The following is a 22895-nucleotide window of genomic DNA, read 5'->3' as shown; positions in this document are numbered from 1 at the left end:
TGGGTGGCGATGGCCTAGATCGGATGTTACTTCTCCTGCTCGGTTGGTTTTCTACCAGTAAATTCAGTTGTCAAATGGCTTCACACGAAATGACTGAATAGGCCCTGAGTCCTGAATAAAAACCTGTTCACCTCGAGTTTAAGAAAAAGTTTGCTATTTTGGATACAGCGATGCCTGAACGCTACCAGCCTGCATCTCTGAATTTAATCGATTAACACGTTATATCCCGTTTGCGTATTCTGCAAGAAACCACACCCACGTGTTGGTGGTGGCAGCCCAGACGTCCTCCAGATCTAAATGGTGAATAACACGGTGGGATATATAATGTCATTTTGCAGGAGGGATCCTGATCAGCTCCAAGCTCCCACCAGTATCTGGTCTCCTCACCTATTGATCTAAGATGGAATTATGCTTCTGTGAGACATTGTGAATGTGGCAGTGAATGGTGTTATGGGTAACCGTAGGTGGCAAAGCCTCACAGAGGAGCCTACACACACACACATACACCTCCAAGGGTCTCAAGCGAGCAGTTTGGTTGAGCCGATTCCTGTTTGAAGGTAATTTTATAACAAATTTCAAAACGTTGAATTATTTTCTTTGAAATCGGTAAAAAATAAATCCTGTATCCGTCACGTCAACTGTAAAGAAGGTGTTGTGTCTTAATGTGAGGAATGTTTCACGAAATCATCAGCTTCATCAGCAACAGTGTCAACTAATCAGGTCGGCAAGATCCATTACATATCAGTATTATCATCGTTATTAGTTAAGTACATAGAACTTCCTCATACGCTCTGGTGCTGTGGCAATTCATTAGTAAAATGTCTCAACTTCCTAGTGTGGCCCGTCATTTGTGTTTGAGCTGTCAGTGGTTGGTAGAGACAAGTGTTGGGTCACTGTGGGGAACACCTGCTTTGCATGAACTACACAAGCTGCATCCACATTTCTGTTTAGCATGATGATGATCAGTAATGTTGGTTCACGCAGGAAACAGTATGACCCCCCCATAGACTGTAAATAAGGACCTGCCTCACAAGCACCCAAACACACACACACGCACACACAGTTCACATATTTACACAAACGCATGCATGTCCGAGGGCCATTCTGTGTGTGACCATGACGGAGAACAAACACTTTTCAGACTCGGATGTGTGTTTTAACAGGTATTTGTTGGTTTAGGTCGTGGCTTCATGTAGATGCACTGTGGGAACTTTTTTTTATGTGAAAGAACCCGGACACTCTTATATACCTCTATGGTTGAAACTTTACTGGGCTATACTGGGAGGTGTTCCTAATATTTTGTCCATCTTAATTCATATAAACAAGATGGACAAAATATTGAGAAGCCAGTTGAGTTCAACGGCCCCACAGATTACATCCTGAACCAAACAAACCAGCATATTGCCGCCCCCATGCGTGGTTTTGAATAAAATGCTGGTGTTCTGGAATCAGAGGCGTGACGTGTAACACAAGCGTCGGCGTCTGTTCCACCGTTCCGGTTCTCCCTTTTACACAGAAGTCGATTCGGCTCTGTGACTTCCTCTGCTGCCAGCATAAAGGCAGATTAACAATAACCCCCCACCATTCCATGTCGATACCTTTTATACAGAACAGCGAGGCAGAATAATGGCGGAACATTCCTGCCTTGAACAGGTCGTGTTTACGGATTTATGAAATGTGACATGGAGCTGCAGCTGCTAAAAGTCACAAGCCAAAAAGGTGGGAAGCACTGGTTTAATCCTGAACCATGAATGATATAGTTTTTTAATCTCAGATCTAGGAAAAAAACACAATTTGAGCTTTTTAAAGGAAAATAAAATGTGTGTAGTGGAGTTAAAAAAAAAGATGTAGAAGATGGTTACACTCAGAGAGGCAGAAATGGAAATATTTGTCCCTCAAGATAGTACTTTAGTCCAGAACTTAATAAATCTACTGAATTACTTTCAGCAAAACAGAAACCCAGGGACAGTCTCATAAAAACTTTCTTAATGAACTGAACGTCCTGTTTCATTAACATACGTGTGCTGGTAAAAAATCTGATAACAAGAAATGAAAACCAGTAAATACATAGTGTTTGCATAAATTGACATGTTTGTACACGTGTGTGTGTGTGTTCTGTGAGCCACAGCTGATCCTGGTGGTGTGCAACGACCATGCCATCGGCTGTGTGTGAGTGTGTGTATGTGTGTATGTAAAGAGAGACACCTGTACACTGGAGCCCTCTGCACACACACACACACACACACACTCACACACACACACAGACTGGTGGTTCATGTGTATGCGTCTGTTACACTCCTGCCTGGATCCGAATATCGTGTTATTTGTGTTTCATCATGTGTTCATGACAAATATAATACTAATAATATTATCAATGTCGCAGGCTACTTCTAAACTGATTGTAATCCAGTATCTGTGGAGATGTCAGGCCACTTGAACGCTTCATAAATTATTTCATATGCGACCACCTTCTCAAGAAATGGTGTGTGGTCGTACGAAGCCCTGCAAACAGAGGCTCGAATCATCAAGCAGCTGCAGGTTTGATTCTGACGCAGTCCTTTGCTGTGTGTTTTCCCCTCATGTCATACTTAACTCTGTCCAATCAATAAAGACGAAAGGCCCCCAAAAAATGGGACTTATGGAAATGATGCTTAATGTAGTGTGAAATGCCAACTTAAAGTTTAAAGATAAAACCTACAAATGGAAGAAAAAAAACTTCACGCATTCTTAACTTTTCATGTTTTTTTTCTCTACTCATTCATATTCTCATTTCATTTTTTTATTTTCTTTCCTTCACTCCCGTCCCTTTCCAATTCATTTGTTTTATCCTCTTATCTTTTAATTTCACTGTCCTTCCTTTGATTTTCTTCATATTTGTCCTCCTGAATTCTCCTCATCGTTCTCTGTCATCCCTCCTTTTCTTTTTTCCTCTCCTCTGTCCCTTCCTCCATCCTCCTCTACTCTGCTGTTGTCCAAGGATAGGACATGCTGCAGGTGATGGAGGTAAATCATAGAGGACATAATTAAGAGGCTTATGAGGAGGCGTGTGCGTGTAACGCATCACATTAGAAAAAAAAAAAAAGAAATTACATGCAAACAGGCCTCACAGTTACACAAATGCTCATTTTCATTCACTGACAAACACACAAGACACTCAGCCTCAGGGGTTTGACCTTATACAGTGGAGTTAAATACCTCTCTTGTCTCATGTGGTCGTCTCATTACACACACACACACACACACACACACACAAACATAGCCTTCTGGTGTGTTTTAAGCACCAATGAAGGACTCATCAGACATGTTCATCTAGTTCCCTCACAAATTTGAATGTTTTCTGCTCACCCGTTGGCTCTTAAAGCCTTAGTGTGTGTGTGTGTGTGTGTGTGTGTGTGTGTGTAATGAGGAACTCTGCTTGATCCCCTCTGGTATGTGCTTTGGGGAATGTTTGTCAAAGGGCAGCAGCACAGCCTGAAGTAACAACAAAAAACTGGGCCTTCTCTGGGTTTCCTCCCCTCGCCTGTTCCTCAAACAACTTGAGGAAACATCAAGTGTTTATACTTCACTTCACAAACACTTTCCATTCAGTTTGGGCAAAACCGTCACCTGGAACCACGTACATTCAAAAAAACAAAACTTATTCCTAGAAAACAAGTACAGATTTTGTGCAGGGAGTCATTATGTAAAGGTTAGTTTCAGTTTCAGAAAATTGTGTCGGAGTGGGTGAGTTACTGAGGTTATCAAATATCCACCTCCCATTTCAAATGAGAGAAATGAGAATTAAAAGATCACATTTTCAGTTGGACATTATGATTATTTTCTTACCGTTGCCTGCGACAGGCTCGGCCTCGATTTCATTAGCTTTCCTCTTGGCCACGTCCGCTAGCACCACCTCGCCCTTATCACTGGCGACATAATGGAGGTCCTTTGAAGGTAATGCAAGAAAGAAAGAATTGTGAACGTTAATCTAAAATGAATCTAAGCTCCGATCACAATAGGGTTTTTTTTTTTTGGAGGGGTGGAGGCGGTGTTTTGGCGGTGAAGGAAGAAATAGATGAAATGACACGAAAAGGGGAAAAAATGGAGTCGTCGTTTGAAGCCCAACATCAGAAAGAGCACCGGTTGGATGAAATGCCGGTTCCTCAAAAAACTTTGAAATCAGCCTGCTTGTAACCCCCCCACCCTCCCCCCTCCCACACCCTCGTCTCTCTGGGTTTGAACCAGGGAGGATGTTATCTGTCATATTTCAAAAGTGGGAGAGAAGGCGAGGGACTGTTCACCTTTCAGAAACGCTGGTATTCTCTCTTTACAGAGAAACATATCCAGCCGAGCATATTACTATATCAGCCTGTGACAATATTGGAAACAGCGTGTATCCTCTGTATCACTCTGTTTGCGTCTCGCACAGCCATAAAGAGAGATAATATTGGTACATGATGTCTGAGTGTGGCTGATTTAAAGCTCAATATGCTGCCATACTATTCATTAGTAACCACACTGCGTCGCTCAGCTGTTCCTGTATTACTACAAATTAAATACCTGAAAACTTGAAATTCTAAAATTCATTCTTAATAAATGAGATTAAATTAAATCCAGATCTTAATTGGTCTGTGAGGGACATGTAATGTGTCCTATGTGCTGATTATAAGCAGGGTATGAGTATGAAGTATATTCACACTGGACAATAGACTGAATCAGGAAACTGTAGTAACGTTGTGGGTTTCTGATGTGTGTCAGGCTGCATGTGCCGCAACTCTAAACATATCTAAAATAAAACACCTTCAGTGTTACTCTATACTTATACTCTACTTGCTCAGATGATATTTAAACAGTATCGCTGACCATTATTAATGACAGGTTGGGGTAACAGCTCCCTCACGTTACCCTAATTGTTCCACCAAATATTTAAAGAGGAAACAATTAAAATTATATGTCGTAACACGTTGACTAAACGATCAAACATTCGACCTCTTGAACTGACTGAGAGTGAATCAAACCCTCATCCTGGCACCCAACGAGGGGCTACTCAGGGTCGCAGGGTTTCCTCGAGCGGAGTGCAGGGCCTGAGGGCCCATCAAAGGGTACAGCGTGTTAAGGAAAGTCTTCCGCCTCAGCGACATCACAGGACATCAGTGCCGTAACTCAGGGCTCGCCATGGATAACCCTCAGCTGGCTAAAGCCAACCCCCAGCTGGGCCTGCACCCGGCCTTAATACCCCCATATTGTAACCCAGCTTTTGTACCCCCAGAGGAAAAAAAGGAAAAAGAGGAGGGTGCTGGTTTCCAGAAGAGGTGGGGAGCAGAGAGGGACTGAAGCAGAGAGAGGGGGAGAAAAAAGAATGAGGGGGAGAGGCTAAGGTGCTGAAATTGAGGAGTATGAATGGGAACAGATTGGGTAATTATAGTGTGGTGCCTGCCCTCTGTGGCGAGGAGTTAGGAGGAAATGTGAAAATGGCCGACAACAAAATGGCCTCAAAAGAAGCTAAATCGGCTACAAGGACTGAGGTGGCTAATTCAGCCGCCGTGAACAAGGACATGGCCCCTCAATTAGAAATGAGTGAGGCTTCCTAATTGATAACAAACAGAGCAGCGGAAGATTAAACAGGCAACGACGAGGAGAGGAGAGGAAGAAGGAGAGGAGGGGAGAGGAGGCAGTACAGAGAAATGATCGTGAGGAGTATGAGTAAAAAGAAAAAGACATAGAAAGACGTAAAAACAAGAAAAAAAAATCACAAAAAGGGTTTCTGTGTATGTGAAAGAGAGAGAGAGAAAGACAGAGAAGGAGAGATTATGACAGTCAGAAGAGAACAATATGAACATTTGATGCTGGGGCGCTTTATTCCAGCTTAGCTCCTCATAATACTGTGAATCTGGATAAAGAGAGAGAGAGAGAGAGAGATCCAGAGAAATGAACAAATGTGAAATGAGAGAGAGAGACAAACTGACAACTATGAAAAAAGAGAGAGAGCCAGAGAGAGAGAGACAGAGAGGAGTATCAGGCCGACTAAGAAGGGATAACAATAATACTGCATATAAAACCATCAGATATTACACCTCTTATTCCCCAACGCTCAAACGCGACACTAATCTTATTTATATAAGAGCTTTAGGGGTTGCTGCGCGCCAGCTAACCACACTGATAAAGAGGGGCGTTTTAGTGGGCCATTTTTGGGGAAGTAAAAGGGGAGGAGGGGAGAGAAGGTGGTGGATGCTCAGAGTCCAATATTGACCGATATTTGGGTTCACTCCAGATAAATGAGGGATTACGTTAACCTTGCTTATGTCTACTTGTTGCAGTTTGAGGGTTAATGTAATAAAGGAAGGATAGAAAGTATTTGATAATAGAGTGGACTGACACGCAAAGTTATTGTATGTGAGAAAAGATCAGTGTCTTATGTGGGAAACTTCCTCCCACAGATTCAATGAAGTTTGAACTTTGTGATATTTGACCACTTTAGCAAAAGTTTGGGTAAATTACATTTTTAGTTTTGAAGAGAGATGAAGACGTCCGATATTTTCATGTGTTATTTCTAATTTCATAAACTTAAATAACAGGAAAGAATAAACGTGATCAGTGTCACCAAAAGTTTTGAGGAGTCGGAGAATTTCTTGGTAGCCCTTGTGAAAGAGGTTTCTTTGTTTCTTGGTTTCTTTCAAAGTCTACACAAAAACAACTGAACAGATTTCAATGAAAATAAAAAAATTTAAATTAAATTTTGGGGCAGATCCGGATCAGTTATTTTAGAGATGGGGTGTTTCTCAACAGTTTCACCAGATAATAATGGATCAGGCATATTCTGCGATCTGATGTCTATGAGTGTGTGTGTGATGATTGAATTTAAAGGGACTTTTGGGCTTTGGCAGAGGTATGTTTTACTGTGGGCCATTTTCATTCTCTATTTTTTACCATTATTTTATTTACTAATTAACATTGGACATGAGGACTTCACTGATCTTGCACACACGCACAGACTTCTGTTTTGGACACATCCAGGAGCTTTGTGTTTGACTAACACTTTTATCAGATAGGTGTTAAGGACTTAACGTTTTAATAACTCTAATTACTAATCTGAGTGACAACAATGAGCTTATTCCCAAAGACGTGCGATACCTGCTCCTCCTCCACAAGTGCTGCCAACCCCAGCATTAGATAGCGGACGAAGATAGGAGTGAACCCAACATACGCAGCTTTCCTTATTGCTATAGCATATCTAACAAGAAGCTGTACAAGCACTCATCTGTGAACAAAAGAGCCGGCATCGGATTCAGCTATCGCACCATTTAATTTAATTAACAAGCTTCATCAAGAGCCACAGACCCTGGGAGAAGAGGCAGAAGAACGACGGGGAGGGAGTTGAAGAAATAAAAAACTTGTCAACAGGATTGACGAATGACCTAATTGGTTACATTATCAACTCATTATCAAAAGCTAATTAGAGAGCTACAGAACAGCGTCAATTATGACAAAAAATGCAAACGACTCAGTAACCCCCTAACACCTCCACGTTAACCCCCCTCAACCTCCACCTCCGCCAAAACACCCCCTACCACCAACTCCTCCTCCCCCTCAATTTAGCCCGACACTGAAGTGTTTCATTTTAACAAAAGGTTTCTTTTTGGGGACAGAAAAGGCTGGAGGGCCTCTATTGTTAGCTGGGAAACAATGAGACTAGAGGGGGGTAGGGGTCCTGGAGGGGGGTATATCATGCTGGGCGTTTCTGGAAGAGGTGAGGGTGTGCGTGTTATCTGTGTGTGCGTGTGCATTTTAACAAGTCGACGGCGCGTTATTGAGTTCTGTGAGCAGGTTGGAAAGTTCTGAGCGGTTCGGTGAAGGTGGGGGTTGCCCTCATTAACCCCCTCCACCCCAACTCAATCAGCCGACCAGCGGGTTAAAGCAACAACACAACCTAATTAGAGCGAGGGACAGAGCGAGGGGTGAAATGTCAACATCCTCCTTTTCTTTCTCTTCTCTCTTTTGGTCCTTTCAAACGATGAGTTGTTGCTCTCTTGGTCACTGAGGCAAAAGGAAAGTGCTTGAAAGAGCATTAACTTTGTTACAGATCCAGGATGATAAGTATTTGCAGTTAAAGATGATAACAATAGTTTTAGACATAAAAAAAAACACTTTGGAAAGATGCCACGTGTGCTGCGTCAACACTACACACACGTGGTTTGATTTCAAACAGGAAACTCAGAAACATCTACTGGCTGTCAGGTCCAGAATTAGAGCCGCAGGAGAAGAAGAGACAGTTTGTGAAAAAATGAAATGAACGAGTGAATCTGCTTCATAATCGGAGGTTGTAGTTTTGGTTGTGCAGCGTGAAGAACCACTGGATGGTGACGTTTCAGTTCTGAAGAACCTCCCACCACCTTCACTAAGTCAGACATACATACAGTACGCTGCAGTGAGGCAAATTATTTCTGGGATTTCCTGTTAAGTATTCTTCTTTAATCAGATGTGTCTGAAATGGTGTCTTATTTTACAATCAAGCAGCACCAAATTGCACACGCTCATATCAGTCCTCTAAATACACCAGATCCACGCACTATTCTCTGGGAAAATTGGTGAAAATATAAAAAAAACAAAAAACATCCTAAATCAAAATGTTAAAGAAAGAGGATCCTGGAGCACACAACCTCCTTAGCAGAAGTAATAATTTGGTCAAAAATATGAAAAGGATTATGTGATTCAATTCATGACATTCACATCTATGTACATGTTTCATTACATCTTCTAAGACATGTTAGTGATTTACAAAAATATGAATATACAAGTAACTCCATTGGAGTAATTGCTGTAGCTGATATATTTTAATTTGAACCAAATTGCTTTGTTGGCTCCTCAGGCCTCTTTCACTCTACAGCTGATTCTAACCATTAAGGTCGGTTCAAAACCAACAGAGAATTATATGATTATATATAATCATATGATTCCAGTGCTCCATCTGTCCTAATTCATCTCTTGACACCTATAAATTGTCTTCTTTCCCCTGTTCTCTCTCTTTTTTTTTTTTTTACATCTGTCATATATCTTTCCTTCTACACCACTCCCCCCTCCTCTCCGACCCTCTTCTCCCACCCAACCTTCCCTTTGCACTCTTTCAAGGTCCACAGGCTCGACTCCACCTTTTCAATTGGGCTTCCCAGCAGCACTACTTAGTGGGGAGGGAATTGGAAGCAGTGTTATCAATGTGATTGAAGGACCAAGAGGAGTGTGTGTGTGTGTGTGTGTGTGTGTGTGTGTGTGTGTGTGTGTGTGTGTGTGTGTGTGTGTGTGTGTGTGTGTGTGTGTGTAGGGGGGGTTCTGTATTAATGTCTATGGTGTTGGTGAAGCATGGAGCAAAAGGGGGCCCCATGAAAACGGGGGTCAAACACACAGAAGAGCATTTCAGAGTGGAGAGGAAGAATGAGCAAGTGAGAGGGAAGATGAGAGGAGAGTAAAAGGTTGAGGAGAGGCCATGGAGGCTGTGAAAAGTTTGAGTCCCATACTGAGATCACACCTGCTCTCTGACACACACACACACACACACACACACACACACACACACACACACACACACACACACACACACACACACACACACACACACACACACAGGAGTCTATTAATTAATTAATACAGTATGAATATTTCATTTACAGTAACGTAACAATATTTTTGTAGTTTTTTGTTGTTTTTTGCAAATAAAAAGATTAAAATCAACTTGGATTCATCAGACAGCTCCAACAAGATAAAACATTATTTTGTGAGGAATTTTGCACAGAAAGGTTATGCACATTTTAAAATTACAATGGGAAAACTGTAATTACTAAAAAAAGCACAGTCTGGGGCGTCGTTTATACAATAAGATATCGGTTTTTTTGCATGCTTTATGCTTTTCCACTCACCATGAATAAATCTCTGTGTTCCAGATCTACAGCGAGGAGGAAGGCCTTCTCAAAGCGCTGGTGTCTGCAGAGAGTGGAGACGGTTAAAGAGGAAACACGACAACACCCTGACATCACCCTAAACTTATAATGAAAAATTAAAGATGAATAATAGGTTGCTGGTATGTGTTTCTTCCTTCACTCTGTAAACATGCTCACACACAGACACACACAGGCCTCTGCAAACAAAACTGTCAATAATTGAACTGAGAATAGCGAGCCCTCTCCCTATTATACAGAATTAAAGCTTGGAGAGAGAGTGAAAGAGAGAGAGAGAGAGAGACAGACAGAGCTGTATCTCCCAGTACGAAACACCTCAAGTTTCCCTGTCGGCAGCCAACATGAAACAAACACAAGCAAACAGAGGAGGTGTGCGTGTGTGTGTGTGTCTGGTGAGGGGGGGGCTTCTTTCATTTGATGTTAATGGCGAGAGAAAGAATGCAGGTAGATGATAAGAGAGGAAAGGAGGTGGGATGCCAAACAACGCTGCAGCTCTGCTACAGAGGAAGAGAAGGAGAAGAGAGAGAGAGAGGGAACAGGAGGTAATTGCAGGATGGAGAGCGTCGAGCGGCAGCGTGCAGGAACAACAGGGTCTATTTCAGTCAAACCGGCGTTTCAAAGGGCTCTCATGGCAGAAAGGGAAAATGAAACAACAGTCTAAACAGGTGCATGTGTGGTGCTGCGCGTTATGAATGACTCAAAGCTGCATCAGCGTGTTTGACTTAATTCAAAAGCTATTTCCATTTTTGTATTTTTTTAAATAGCTAAGATTTGGTAAAAGACAGTGTTTCTGTTCTTGATTTCTGCTGGTGAGGCCTTAAAGCAGTCAGATAAAAATGATATCACTGGTCAGACACGTCATCACACCATTAACTTCTATTTGTAGTTCCAGCATATGACCTCGACTCATGTCCCCTGCCTAAAAAAACATATGCAAGACAGCACATCTCCCTCAGTACATCAAATCAGGACCATGCGGAGTGGGAGGTGTTACCTGAGGAGGTGGTGAAAAAACCGGCGGGCGTACTTGCTGATTGGCTCCCTGTACTCCAGTATCACCGTATCAGAGAGAGGAGCAGGCGGCGAATAAAACACGCCCAGAGCTGCTTCGAGTTGAGCTACAGATAGAACATAAACACATATGGTTGTGGACAGGTCAGACTCAGAAGATGCAGTAAGAGCCAAATAACAACTAAATTCTTTAGATAAAATTAAATAAAAATGCAATTACTTATATTTTTCTTTAGTTGTGACATGAATTGTTCGACAGTCGACCTCACCAAAGTGGGAACCATGACGCTAATGAGGCTTATGACATATGAAGGACAGCTATACTGCTTAGTTTACATTATTTGCATTCTTCTCGTGAGAGCGTTCTCTCTAATATTTACCTCTGCTGTGGAGTTCGTTTTCACTCTGTCCATTTGTTTGGTGGGTTGTTTGTTTGTCAGCGGGATTACACAAAAACTACTGGATGGATTTCCACGTAACTTGGTGAAAGGACGATACGTGTGTCAAGAAAGAAACTGATTACATTTGGACTCAGATCCATAAAAGGTTGCAGATCCAGGAACTTTCTTTCACTCTCCATTGTTAGATTGTGACATATTCATTGATTTTCCAGGGTATAATTCATGGGATGTGTTGACAAAAATCTGGCATATTTAAGGGACTGATATCGGTGTGAGCAATTTGGTGCAATAGCTTGACTGAATCAAAGGGGTCTGTTTGGCCTTTGTGGCGGTGTGTGCTCTACTGAGTGCCATTCTGGTTTTCACTGGAATTAAAACAAGTGTAACACAGTCAGAAGACAAACCCAAACCTGCTCTTTGTATTTCACCCCCAGGTTTCCACACACAGACTCACCCTCTCTCTCTGCATTCAGCTCCAGCCTCAGCAGGTAGTTAGTGACTGAGCTCAGGCATCGGTAGCATTCATCTCCCATGATGCTCCAGTCCATGGACTCCAGGATACCCAGGGCCTCTCTGACCTGGCCACAGAGCAGCCGCTGCTGCAGCAGCTCCCCTGGACCCATCTGGCCTCCGGTCAGAGCCCCTGTCACATGGAGTCAGAGATTGGTTAGCGTTTACTATGACATGAAATAATGATAATATAGTAAACAGCAGGATCTTGTTCATCTCCTAGACACATTTACAGTATATACTAGTATACACTTTTCTATTGGTCCTAGGTCAATAACAATACAGAGCAACTGAAACAACATTTGCTCTCTGTGTGTTACCATGCAGAATAACCTGGATCAAGTGGATCTGAATTCTGAGGCAGCACTAGATGGGTCAGATGGCACTGACTTGTCAATCAATTAGCCTTGAAGTCCGTGTGTGTGTGTGTGTGTGTGTGTGTGTGTGTGTGTGTGTGTGTGTGTGTGTGTGTGTGTGTGATTAGAACTGCTGAATAATAGAAGATGTCTCCTTCTTTGTGAAAATGGCAAAGGTGCACACATGTTTGTGACTTTGTAGAGTACACATGCGGGAAGTGAAGTTGTTGGACACCAGGGGTAATTATGGTCGACTGAAACTCGATCACAATGGTGCATAGAACAATAGCCAACAGAATGCACAAGCTTGTTTTGGCAAAGGCTAAGCGTGACGTGTGCTGGGGCAACACGGGAGCAGAGCCAAATCACAAACTGTAAATGACAAGATTTTGAGAAGTGTGTTCTGATGGAAACTGGTCGAAGTCTAGTTAATCTACACCATGAATTCATATGCCGACATTTTTCACATGCATGTTTCTCATTATACACGATACCCTCATCTAGTCAGTAAACATCAGGTACGGGTTCTGGACCAAGTGCCAACCTGCTCTGACGTCAACCACTGGTTTGTGAGCTGCAGTTGTGGTTAAGTTCTCATAGACCTCTGAAGTAAGTGACCTCTTCTTGTCCCCTGCTGGTCATTTGAGAGAACACAGGTTTCAGCCACTTCTGCATTGGCTTCACTTTCGTTACGTCTATTTTTTACATACAGTCAGTGTTCTGGACAGTGCAGGTGATCAGTGACAGTGGTACTGCTGACGGCTGCAGGCCCATAAGAAGGCCTTCGTCTAATTAATTGACAAGTGCATGTGTATGTATGTATGTCTGTGTGTGTGTGTGTGTGTGTGTGTGTGTGTGTGTGTGTGTGTGTGTGTGTGTGTGTGTGTGTGTGTGCATGTGGAGGGGTGTACTGGCAATTAAAATGACAAGCTGGCAATTAGCAAGCCCCTAAATCCCCTATAGAGTGGTCTAATGTGGCTAATACATCAGCTGAGCTGGTACTGTTTGTGTGTGTGTGTGGTGGGGGGGGGGTGTCCTTGGTGACAATGACAATGGATCATTGCAGTGCCACACCTGTCTACACTCACTTGTTTGACCAGCTCATTTCAGCATCACTGTGTCAGACACAAAACACAAAACACTGAGCAGGACAAGATCGGCAGCAGCACGAACACACGGCAGCCACGAATAAGTACATGAGAAGAATGAGTACAAAGGGATCAATTCAAATCAATGACGGTAAGTTTTCCAAAATATGAAATAATTAAAATCATTAAAACTTTTGTATTGCTGACTATCAATCAGAAAATTTCAATTTTGTAATCACTATCCTTCACAAAGATGAAAATGCTTCATAAATCAGCTCCTGCCACCGTAAGAGAGACGGAAGCCGCATTATTTTTTATTATTGACATTTTAGACATTTTTAAAAAACATTAATAACATTTCACTAAATTTCCGAATCTACAAAAACGATTATTAACTGCAGTGTTGTGCAGCACATTCCCTGGTCTGCCCCTCCACCGCCCGTACCGGTGCAGGTCCAGCCACGGCCAACGTGTGCCCAGATGAGATAACTCGGTAGAGGCAGGGGGGGGTGGGAGTAGGGAGGGCTGCCTCCTGTGGTAAAAGGGAGAAATTGGAGCTTGGCCAAGTCTTTCTTCCTCTGCGCTTCCTGACTCACTTCTTCTGTCATGTGGCGGGCCTTATGAAACAAGTCAATACAGAGAAGGAGCGCAAACAAACAAATGAGATGGTGTATGTGTGTGTGTGTGTGTGTGTGTGTTTGTGTGTGTGTGTGTGTGTGTGTTGGAGCACAGAAATGGAAGAATACACACACACACGTGATGGGGGGGGAATTATCATGAAGAAAAGACGTGCAGTGACTTTCTTCATCAAAACCTTGGCAGACGATCAGAGAAGGGGAAGCTATTGTTGGAAGACACCCTCCCCTCTTTCCCTGTGCACACAGGCAAACACAGTCAAATACACACACAAACTTAAAAAACACACAATGTTCTACTTTCCTCCCTCCGCCCCCACACTCCTGCTTTCAAACTTCAGCAGAGACCTGCGTGCCACTGTCACATCTTCTTGCCAAAGTCACACTTGAAGACGCTGAATGTGTGAGTGTGTGTATGACACTATATGAGTGTGTGTGTGTGTATGCTTGTGTGTCAGAAGGTGAGGCGGCTGCTTTCGGAAAATGTTTTGATTGGCAAACTTTATCTGGGGGCCTCGAGGGACTGCGCAGCCACTGTAAACGATTTATCGGAAAAATGCATCCCAGAATGCACCTAGGGGGCTCGTGCCCCGGGGCGATTATCGAATGACCTCTGAGAGCGTGACTCCTACTAACCTTGCCGCCCGCCAACAAATTAACTTCCCTCGGTGGAGAGGTGCGAGAGACGACCCACTCAGCAGACGCATTTACACAGCGAGGTTCAGTTACAGCGACAGATCCAAACAGAGAGAGAGACTCCGAAGGGAGGGAGACTCCTTCATTAGAACGAGATGACAATGATGGTGAGGAGGGTTTTGTTCATTCTCACAGAATCATTGTATATGACCTGACAATCCAGGTTACACCGCATCATCTAACTAGTACATGTAGTTTCACAGTTTATTTTAAAGTATGTATACATTTTCCACATTAATCTCTAGCAGTGTAGATACTTGATACTTCTTTGAGACCCTGCATTAGTTTGCTCAACATATTGAGGTACATTTAACTTCTAACACCCTCTGAACAGAAACTAAATTAAGATCCTATTATTCCATTTTAGTAATTAATATATTTTTAGTAGTTGCTAAATATCTGATCCCAGTTTATTAAAAGGGAGGATTTTTCGATTTTTGAGTCTTATGCTTTATATTGAATATATTTGGGTATTAAACCATTGGTCCACAGGTGATCTGAATGAATCATATTGGGATATGAGAAGTAGTCATTGGCTTCTTTTATAATTTTCGGGCAACATATAGAGAGGTTGAGACTTAAAGACAGATTGAGCGATCAAAGAAAAAAATTATAAAAAGCAAAATTGTTAAAAGGGTTTTGGTTTTGATTTTCCAAATATTCAGTGCAGTCATGTGTCATTCTTGAATCTTATTTTACCTACCTAGTCTGAATCTCAAAACTGCCAGTGGTCCCTCATGAAAGGCCAACATCAGCATATCTGTCCCCTCTGGACCTCCTTCCAGGCCTGTGGCCCACTGCAGCCCCTCCAGGCCTCCAGAGCAGCGCAGGTGCTGAGGAAGTCTTAGTGTAGCGGCTGAAGCCACCTCCTCCGCCACCAGTGCCACGTTCACAGGTGCCAAGCCCACATCAAAGCACATCAGCTCTTCTTGCCCTCCCCCTACCATGACCACAGCTCCAGCAGGGTGCCAGGCCAGGAGGTTAGGTGGCACAGGACAAGAGGCAAGGAGAGAGACCCCCCGTCGCTGGTCGTACAGGACCAAGGATGAGTCACTTAAGCCCAGGAGGAGCGTGGTTTCTAAGGGGTGTCGTGAACAGGCAATGGGCTGGGATGGCAGTGGGATGCGGGTGACGGACAGCCGGTGCAGGCGGCCTCGCGCAGATTCGTACACACAGGTGTTAGCCCAGGACCCTTCTTCAGACCCCTGGGGTATTGCGGGTAGCTCTACTGTTAGCAGCTGGTAGGGCTGGAACAGGCTGAAGCGACAGTCCAGGGGGTTACCTTCTGTCCGCACAGAGCTGAGGACCTAAAAGAGACAAAGAGACAAATAACAACTGACATCCTCTACGTGACGTGAGGTCAAAGGGTTCAGAATGTGCTATGATGCCAAGACTCTTTTTCTTCTTTGTTTCTCTCCTCTCAGTGTTTAGAAAAAGCAATGCGATACGTAAAAAAAGAAGCTGTACCAGACTGCACACAATCATATATATCATTCATAAATATGTCTGATTTTTGTTCTTTAAGATTAAATGATTATTACCTAGGTAATTGGTGAAAATAACAAAAATTTCACAGTGTTAAAGAAAGTGAAAAAAATTTTCCTGGATCCTCCCCAAAATTGAATGGGTTTTTTCTTGGCCCCCATCCCTCCTCTAAGTTTCGTGGAAATCCACTCAATAGTTTTTGCGTAATCCTGCTGACAAACCAACCAACCAACAATCGGACAGGGGTAAAAACATAATCTCCTTGGATGAGGTGATTATAAAAATCTACCAAGTATATATATGTCTATACGCTTGCTTTTATTTATTCGTATGTCTTTGGCTCTGAAGTTATAGAAAATGTCTATATAAACACTGTGGTGGTTAGATGAAGGATTCCGCCTGCATCTCTTCAGTAGTCAAGTGTCACTAAAAGTTGTATAAGCAGAAAGACTGTAACTAAATATCATAATTGTGTTGTTGTTTAAACATGTTCTTCTTTGTAGGAATTGGAAGACGCCCTAACTCTCTGAATTTAGAAAAGTCAACGAAGCAAAGACCAAGAAAGAGAGAGAACAAGTGAGAGAAAATCCGAGGAATGAGTCATACCATGGCAGCAGCCCCGTACCCCCTGGAGATAGAAGAAATAGAGCCGTCCATTTTTCTCATCAACGCCCAGCTGTCAGTCAAGACAACTAATGATAAGAGCTCCATTTTAACTCAAGGTCAACAACATATTCTCCCTGAGCATGCCACAGCTTGGCATCCAGCACCTTGTGATAAACGTCTGTTTACCTGTGTGGAGAGCCAAGAGCTAAACACTTGACATGGTGAATGACAAGAAACAAGCTCCTTCCAACACAAAGAGGGCGGCACAGGGAGGAGGCTTGGAATCATTTGACCATTGGTCAAACACAGAATTCAGATTATGCGCTCCTGGAGCAAAACCAGTCGGTGGGAGTGGGCACAATGGCTCTGCTAAGCAAGCAAGCATTGACACTGACCGAGATAGGCCATGTCACGGGTGGTACTGTCGATAAAACACCCACAAGCAACCAGGCACTGTAGGTGGATGACAGGAGACAACGGCTTGTAGGAAACGGCAGCCCAAGAGCTCCACAGTCACTAACAGAGCTTTTTAGGAGGGATTTCACCTCACCAAAGCCTCTATCAGAGCTCAGCATTAACCGTGGCAGCTTTGGCTAAATGAGCCCATTTCTTTTCGCCATGTAGACAGAAAGAGGGATAGGCTGCCTGCCTTCCTTTCCTTTTGCAAAGCTGCCCGGCACAGTTTTTTTTGGCAGGCAGTGCCAAGAAAGGGACTTAGAGGGAAGAAGGGAGTTTTTTTTGCCTGCCCATGGAGGAGCAGGAGAGAAGCAGACGACTGTCCTCCTGAAAGCTTTTTTCCTCTCCATAATCCCCCAGAGCTAGCTCCTGCTGCTCCCCAGGGGGTGGGTGCTGTGTGCGTGTGTTTATTTGAGCCAGCAGGCAAGAGGGCTCAACTCATGTACGAGGTGGGGTAGCCTTCCTAGGGAGGGTGTCGTTCTCTGGATAGCTACATTTCTGCAGGGACAAAGTGACACATCCATTAAATAAACTTGCACACAAACAAAAAGAAAGCAAGGATCCATCAAGTTCGGCCACAAAACGCTGTCACGTGAATCACAAGGCCTACTTCAGTTCCACAAACACTGACACCCCCTCCCAACAACCACATCTCATCCTCCTCTGCGTTTCATCCTGTGCCCGGCTTGCCGGTGCCCACTGCCCGCTGCTACCGTGGCACCATCCAGGATGAGGTGAAGCTGATTCAGCTGATTCAGCTCCGTGTCCCTCAGGGGAAAGGAGGACGACAGCGTCAGCTAAAGCTCACAGGCAATGAGTAAATACTGCGTGACCTGGTTGAACCTGCAACCTCCAATAATTTAATAGAGAACTTGACAAATATGTGTTTGGGGCCTGCTTTTAATTTGTCTACCTAAATAAACATGTATGATGAGATTGAACAAACATTCAACCCATTGTACGACTGCTCGTACTAACACTTAAAACACATCCTGGTTATATTCCCTGAAGACCAGATAGACAGACGTTTGAGCAAATTATTAAAATCTCCAGGTTAAGGCCACAGCCCCCAACATACACGAGAGAGAGTAAAAATGTCTTTGTTATGGAGAAAATAACTGAAACTACAGCTGAAACCAGACAGATTTGCTCAAACACCAATGTATTGATTTGGAATGTCCTATATTCACCTTGATGTTTGAAGAGACAGTATGTTAAACAAAGGTAGTACAAAAAACTCCTTATTCACATAATCACTGTCATTTTAAATATTTCTACACATATTCAGCAACTAAACTTGACCCACATGATTTGTGCCCTGGATCATGACTGGTAAAAAATTCCTCGAGTGTCTCCTAGAGCAAAAATATTTAATAGGATGCAGCCTCAACGCAAAGCACAAACTGCACTCTGTCACACATTTACAGTCACAACACCTATTATAGCCAGCACAGCTGCATCGCAACTCTGGGTCATCTTTGAGGCCATGCTGCGCCTCGTTTTCCATTTCATGTGGACTGAGCGAAGGCAAGCAAAATGCACCTGAAAGCAACACAGCTGATTTAGAAGATTAGAGCGCAGCACTCAGGACTCTCAGGGTTGTGGCGTAAACTGCAAACACTTACATGCCACTGTAAAGTGATGAAACACTAACATCAGGAAAAAGATGAGATAACTGCAGCTGAGTAGTTTTAAACCAGCATGCTCAGTTTGCTGTACTATAAATTTCACTGTATGCATGAATTTTGAGAGGTCTGCATTTTTTTTTAAACTGCTACAAGAATAAAGTCTGATAAAAATTAAAATTTGGGACTTAAAACAAAATACAGTAGACATATGTTATTTTAATGTTTTCATAAACAAAAAGCATTGTTTGCCTGTGAACGCTCCATCATAGTGTATTTTGGTACTTGAATGCACCATATTCCTTGCATTTGCACGAGAGCAAAAATTTGGAAAATGATGAATAAGGTCAAAAAAAGGGAGTGAGCGAAACAGAGAGAGAAAGAGAGGGATACAGACTGACCAAAAAAAATCACAAAAGATGAAGAGAAAAAGTGGAGTGAGTGAGGAGAGGAGAGGAGAGAGGAAGAGGGTGGAGACAGACAGAGACAGAGAAAGAAATGCAAAGAGAGAGAGAGAGAGGCCTTGAGTAAGTAGCTTTCTCCTGCTTATTGGTTTCAGTGACTGGTCAAAACTATTCTTCTCCATTCTTCTCCTCTCTCTCTCGCTCTCTTCCTTTTTTTCCCCCTCCGTGGCGTGAAAGATAAAGCGGACGGGACCGACTGTGTGGCTGGCCCTTGTTCACAGCAGTGGCCTTTTGAAGCCAATTTTCCAGCTCACGGAGCAGAGAAAGACAGGGAGAGACGGGCAGAGAGAGACCGGCCGAGGGACTCTGAGGAGAGACGAGGGATGAAGGGATGAGGGGGAGGTGGATGGGAAGTTTTAGGTATGTGAATTAGGGTTAAGAGTTGAGGTACTGATGTGAGAAAATACACAGGCACGGCGGGATTACCAACCAAAAATTTCCCTCACACCTTCACTGTCATAATTGGTGCCACTGAACATAATTAGAGTGCAGACGGAATATTTTTCACTCGGCCTGAAACTGCAGCAGAAGTGTTTCCTGTAAGATTTTTACAAGGCAGTGGAGCTTGGGGGTAATTCTGCTCTTTGGATTCCACACTCGACCCTTTCATGGTCCAAATTATGACTCCAGTGCACTGCTGAAAATGTGCTTTCTACTGCACATGCTTTACTGCACATTTAATTCTCTAGATTTTATGTTTTAGAGGCAAATGTACCCATTTTACATGTACTTTAGCCTCTTAACACACTCTTACTTAACCACAGTGTTCTCACAGTTGAGGAGGAAATGAAGCACAGGTTGTGGAATATTTAATTTTATGCAGTTACACATTCTCTCAATGCCAATGACTTAATTCAAGGTTGTTTTTAATGCTTGGTTTTGTTCAGGTTTTTGTTGTTTTGCAGGAGACGGATGCCGCGCAGCACAGTGCTGGAGTCAATAATAATTAAAAAGACAGCAGAAATCACACGGATGCAGAGAAACTGTTGGGTGACAGATAACGGCATAGTCGCACACCTTAAAAAAAACGTGTGTGTTCACAAACAACCACAAAAAAAGCTAAACAGACTTAAAATGTAAACAAATAAATAAATAATTCTGCGTTTTTCTTTTCATTAAGATTATTAAATTCCAGGAAATGGTTTGTTTGTGCATGAGTGTGTATTTATTGGGAGGGGGGGTGTTGAAAAGAGGGAAACATGAAGGGGGATCATTAAAAACGTTAACTGATCGTGTAAAAACAAACTATGTGTATGTGTTTTTCCTCTCCTTCCCACCCTCCACCCCCCTGTGTGCCTTGGCTCCACTTATCAGCATGTGGAGGGGGGGGGCATATGAATTAAGACCACATAGGGAAAAAAATCAGACTTTTTAAATGCCGAGAGACTGGCTAGAAAATTGGCTTAGTGCGGCAGATAGCGAACTGAACAAAAGGAACATATATATGAGCTTGAAGTGATTGAAGTAGCTGGCGTCTCCCGATGTGTGCCCGGCGTTTGATTCCTGCCACGGCTCTTATATAAACTGCTCGCTTAATTTCACACCGCGCATCTGAAAAATGACAACAAACGCTTTCATTAGAGGCGCGATGCTGCAGCCCCACGAAGAGACTTTAATGTTCTTGAAGCGTGGAGGAAGGAAGGAGGAGAAGGAAAGGGGGGTGTTGAAGGAGACAGAGAGAATAAACTAGGTGAAGGAGTGTGATAAATGTGGAGAGCGTTCCAAAAACAAGAAGCGGAAAAAGCAGCGAACAGCATCTGCTTTGATTATTTCAATATTCATGTGTCCCCACCACCACCACCTCCCATCCCTCCTTCATTCTCTCCTGCGTGAATTTGTTTTCCTAGCATGCGATTGGTAATGCTCATCTCCTCTCCCTCTCGCAGACTCCCTTCACTCTCTCTCTCTCTCTGGTGTGGTGAATATTTTGCATATGCTTACCAAGGTACACGGTACGAGGAGTAGAGTTAAGCTCGGTTCGGTAATTTGGGATCTTTCATCTGCTGTTGGCACGAGACCAGGTTGACACAGAATAGGGTCACGGGTAGGTTTTTTTTTTTTTAGTGAGTGTGAGTGACTGTGTAGGCGTTTTCTTCCACGCGGTACCGCAGCTTAGCTCTCCTGCTCATTTCATATGGTGATACATGGAGGTGCAACACAGAGGTGCCACCCTCGAGGTGACTAACACACCGTCCCCAATCCCATCCATGCAACACAGGACTCTACTGAAAACAGCAGCCTTTTCACTGTGTCCTCACTCTGTGTGTGTGTGTGTGCACGACAAATCAGACAGCTTGAGTTATAATTTGTGGCTTGACATGTTCTGTCTCATAGAAGATGATGCCACAGGACAATTACACCTCAGGATGCAGAATGTAGAACATAAATACTTTATGTCCGTGTAAGGAACACATAGAGAGTCATGTAAACTGTGTGCATTTCTTCATTTGTGTGTTGAATGCATGCTGAGAGCGAACATTGACTTAATGTTACATTAAAGAGTCTCAACTGAGAATCATCGTCTCTCGTGTCTGAATTCAACCTTCCTCACAGAGAAGAAGCTTGTCCATCATCTCCAACAAATAACTGTGTCCATCAATGAACCACGACAAACAATATCCATCATGGCTTTATCAAAAGCTGAGGAGCCGGCTTTGGCTCAGGAGGCAGCGGGTCATCCGGTAACCAGAGGGTCGGTGATTCAATCCCAGCAACTCCAAGACACTGAACCCCACATATCCCCTGACGGCATCAGAGTATGAATAATGTGCGAAAGATAAAGTGCCGTATATAAAAGGGCTGTAAGAATGTGTGTTTGTAAGAATAGAAAAGTTCTGAAAAATACAGTCTAAATTTTACCATTTCAAAGTGTCAGACAGTGCAACAAGTAGGTGAGTATTATTTCAGTATGAATGCCAGAATATCTATTGAACTGTTTTATATTTATGTCTTTTACATGTTATGATAAACTATCACTTATTCTTCAAATTCCTTAAGAAATATGGAAGAGAAACTTCTGCTCCTGTTTCTTCGGTGAATGTGATATTTCCATGTGAACTCAATCGGTGCTCCGTCCAACCATCGATCTGGTTTCTGTCAATTGTCAAGGTTTGTGTTGCCGTAGCGGCCTTGTCCATCAGATCTTGAGATCTCTCTGTGTTCTCAGGCCAGGTGGGATATGTAACCCTGACAGCGTGTTGTGGATGTTCCCTGAGGCAGAAAAATCTCCAGAGGAGGTGTTTCGGAGGCATCCCGATCAGATGACTTTGAAGAAACAAGAGTTCGAGTCAGATCTCGCTAAGAATGAGTTCCAGACACTGACTGATAAACTCATTCAGCCACCGTTTACAACTCATTTCACAGATGAGGGTTGAAACAGCTTCTCCTTTAGCTTTAGCATCCTTAACACAATACCAATGTCCCTGCCAGCTCTGCACAGATCCACCTGTCGACCTCGCGCTCCATCTAACAATCACTTGTGAAGGGGAGACTTAAATTCCTTCACTTGGGATGGCAACTTGCATCCCAGGGGAAAGAAAGGGAGCAATCCTCCATTTTCCATACATTGATGGATTGCTGGCAGGATACTGAGGTCGCCGGAGAGGACACTCTGCACTCCTAGTCTGTGGCTATGAA

General features: G+C 43.2%; 1 protein-coding gene across 6 annotated transcripts in view; it reads right to left on the bottom strand.

Moving 5' to 3' along the window:
• The window catches only part of wdpcp (WD repeat containing planar cell polarity effector), a 63847-nt gene that overhangs the window by 8381 nt on the left and 32571 nt on the right, over positions 1-22895 (bottom strand). For 5 of the 6 annotated variants that reach the window (XM_069538764.1, XM_069538768.1, XM_069538767.1 and 2 more), the window contains 5 exons: positions 15327-15930; positions 11793-11981; positions 10921-11044; positions 9888-9951; positions 3826-3925 (listed from right to left, as the gene is read on the bottom strand). In XM_069538764.1, coding sequence (XP_069394865.1) covers positions 3826-3925; positions 9888-9951; positions 10921-11044; positions 11793-11981; positions 15327-15930 — 1081 coding nt within the window. Of the gene's footprint in view, positions 1-2198; positions 2989-3825; positions 3926-9887; positions 9952-10920; positions 11045-11792; positions 11982-15326; positions 15931-22895 lie in introns of those variants that run through there. The other variant, XM_069538769.1, reaches the window with a different exon arrangement.

This window comes from Paralichthys olivaceus, chromosome 14, assembly GCF_024713975.1.
Source record: "Paralichthys olivaceus isolate ysfri-2021 chromosome 14, ASM2471397v2, whole genome shotgun sequence".
NCBI lineage: Eukaryota > Metazoa > Chordata > Actinopteri > Pleuronectiformes > Paralichthyidae > Paralichthys > Paralichthys olivaceus.
The sequence above is the reverse complement of the archived record's forward strand: the minus strand, read 5'-3'. Positions and strand labels throughout refer to the sequence as shown.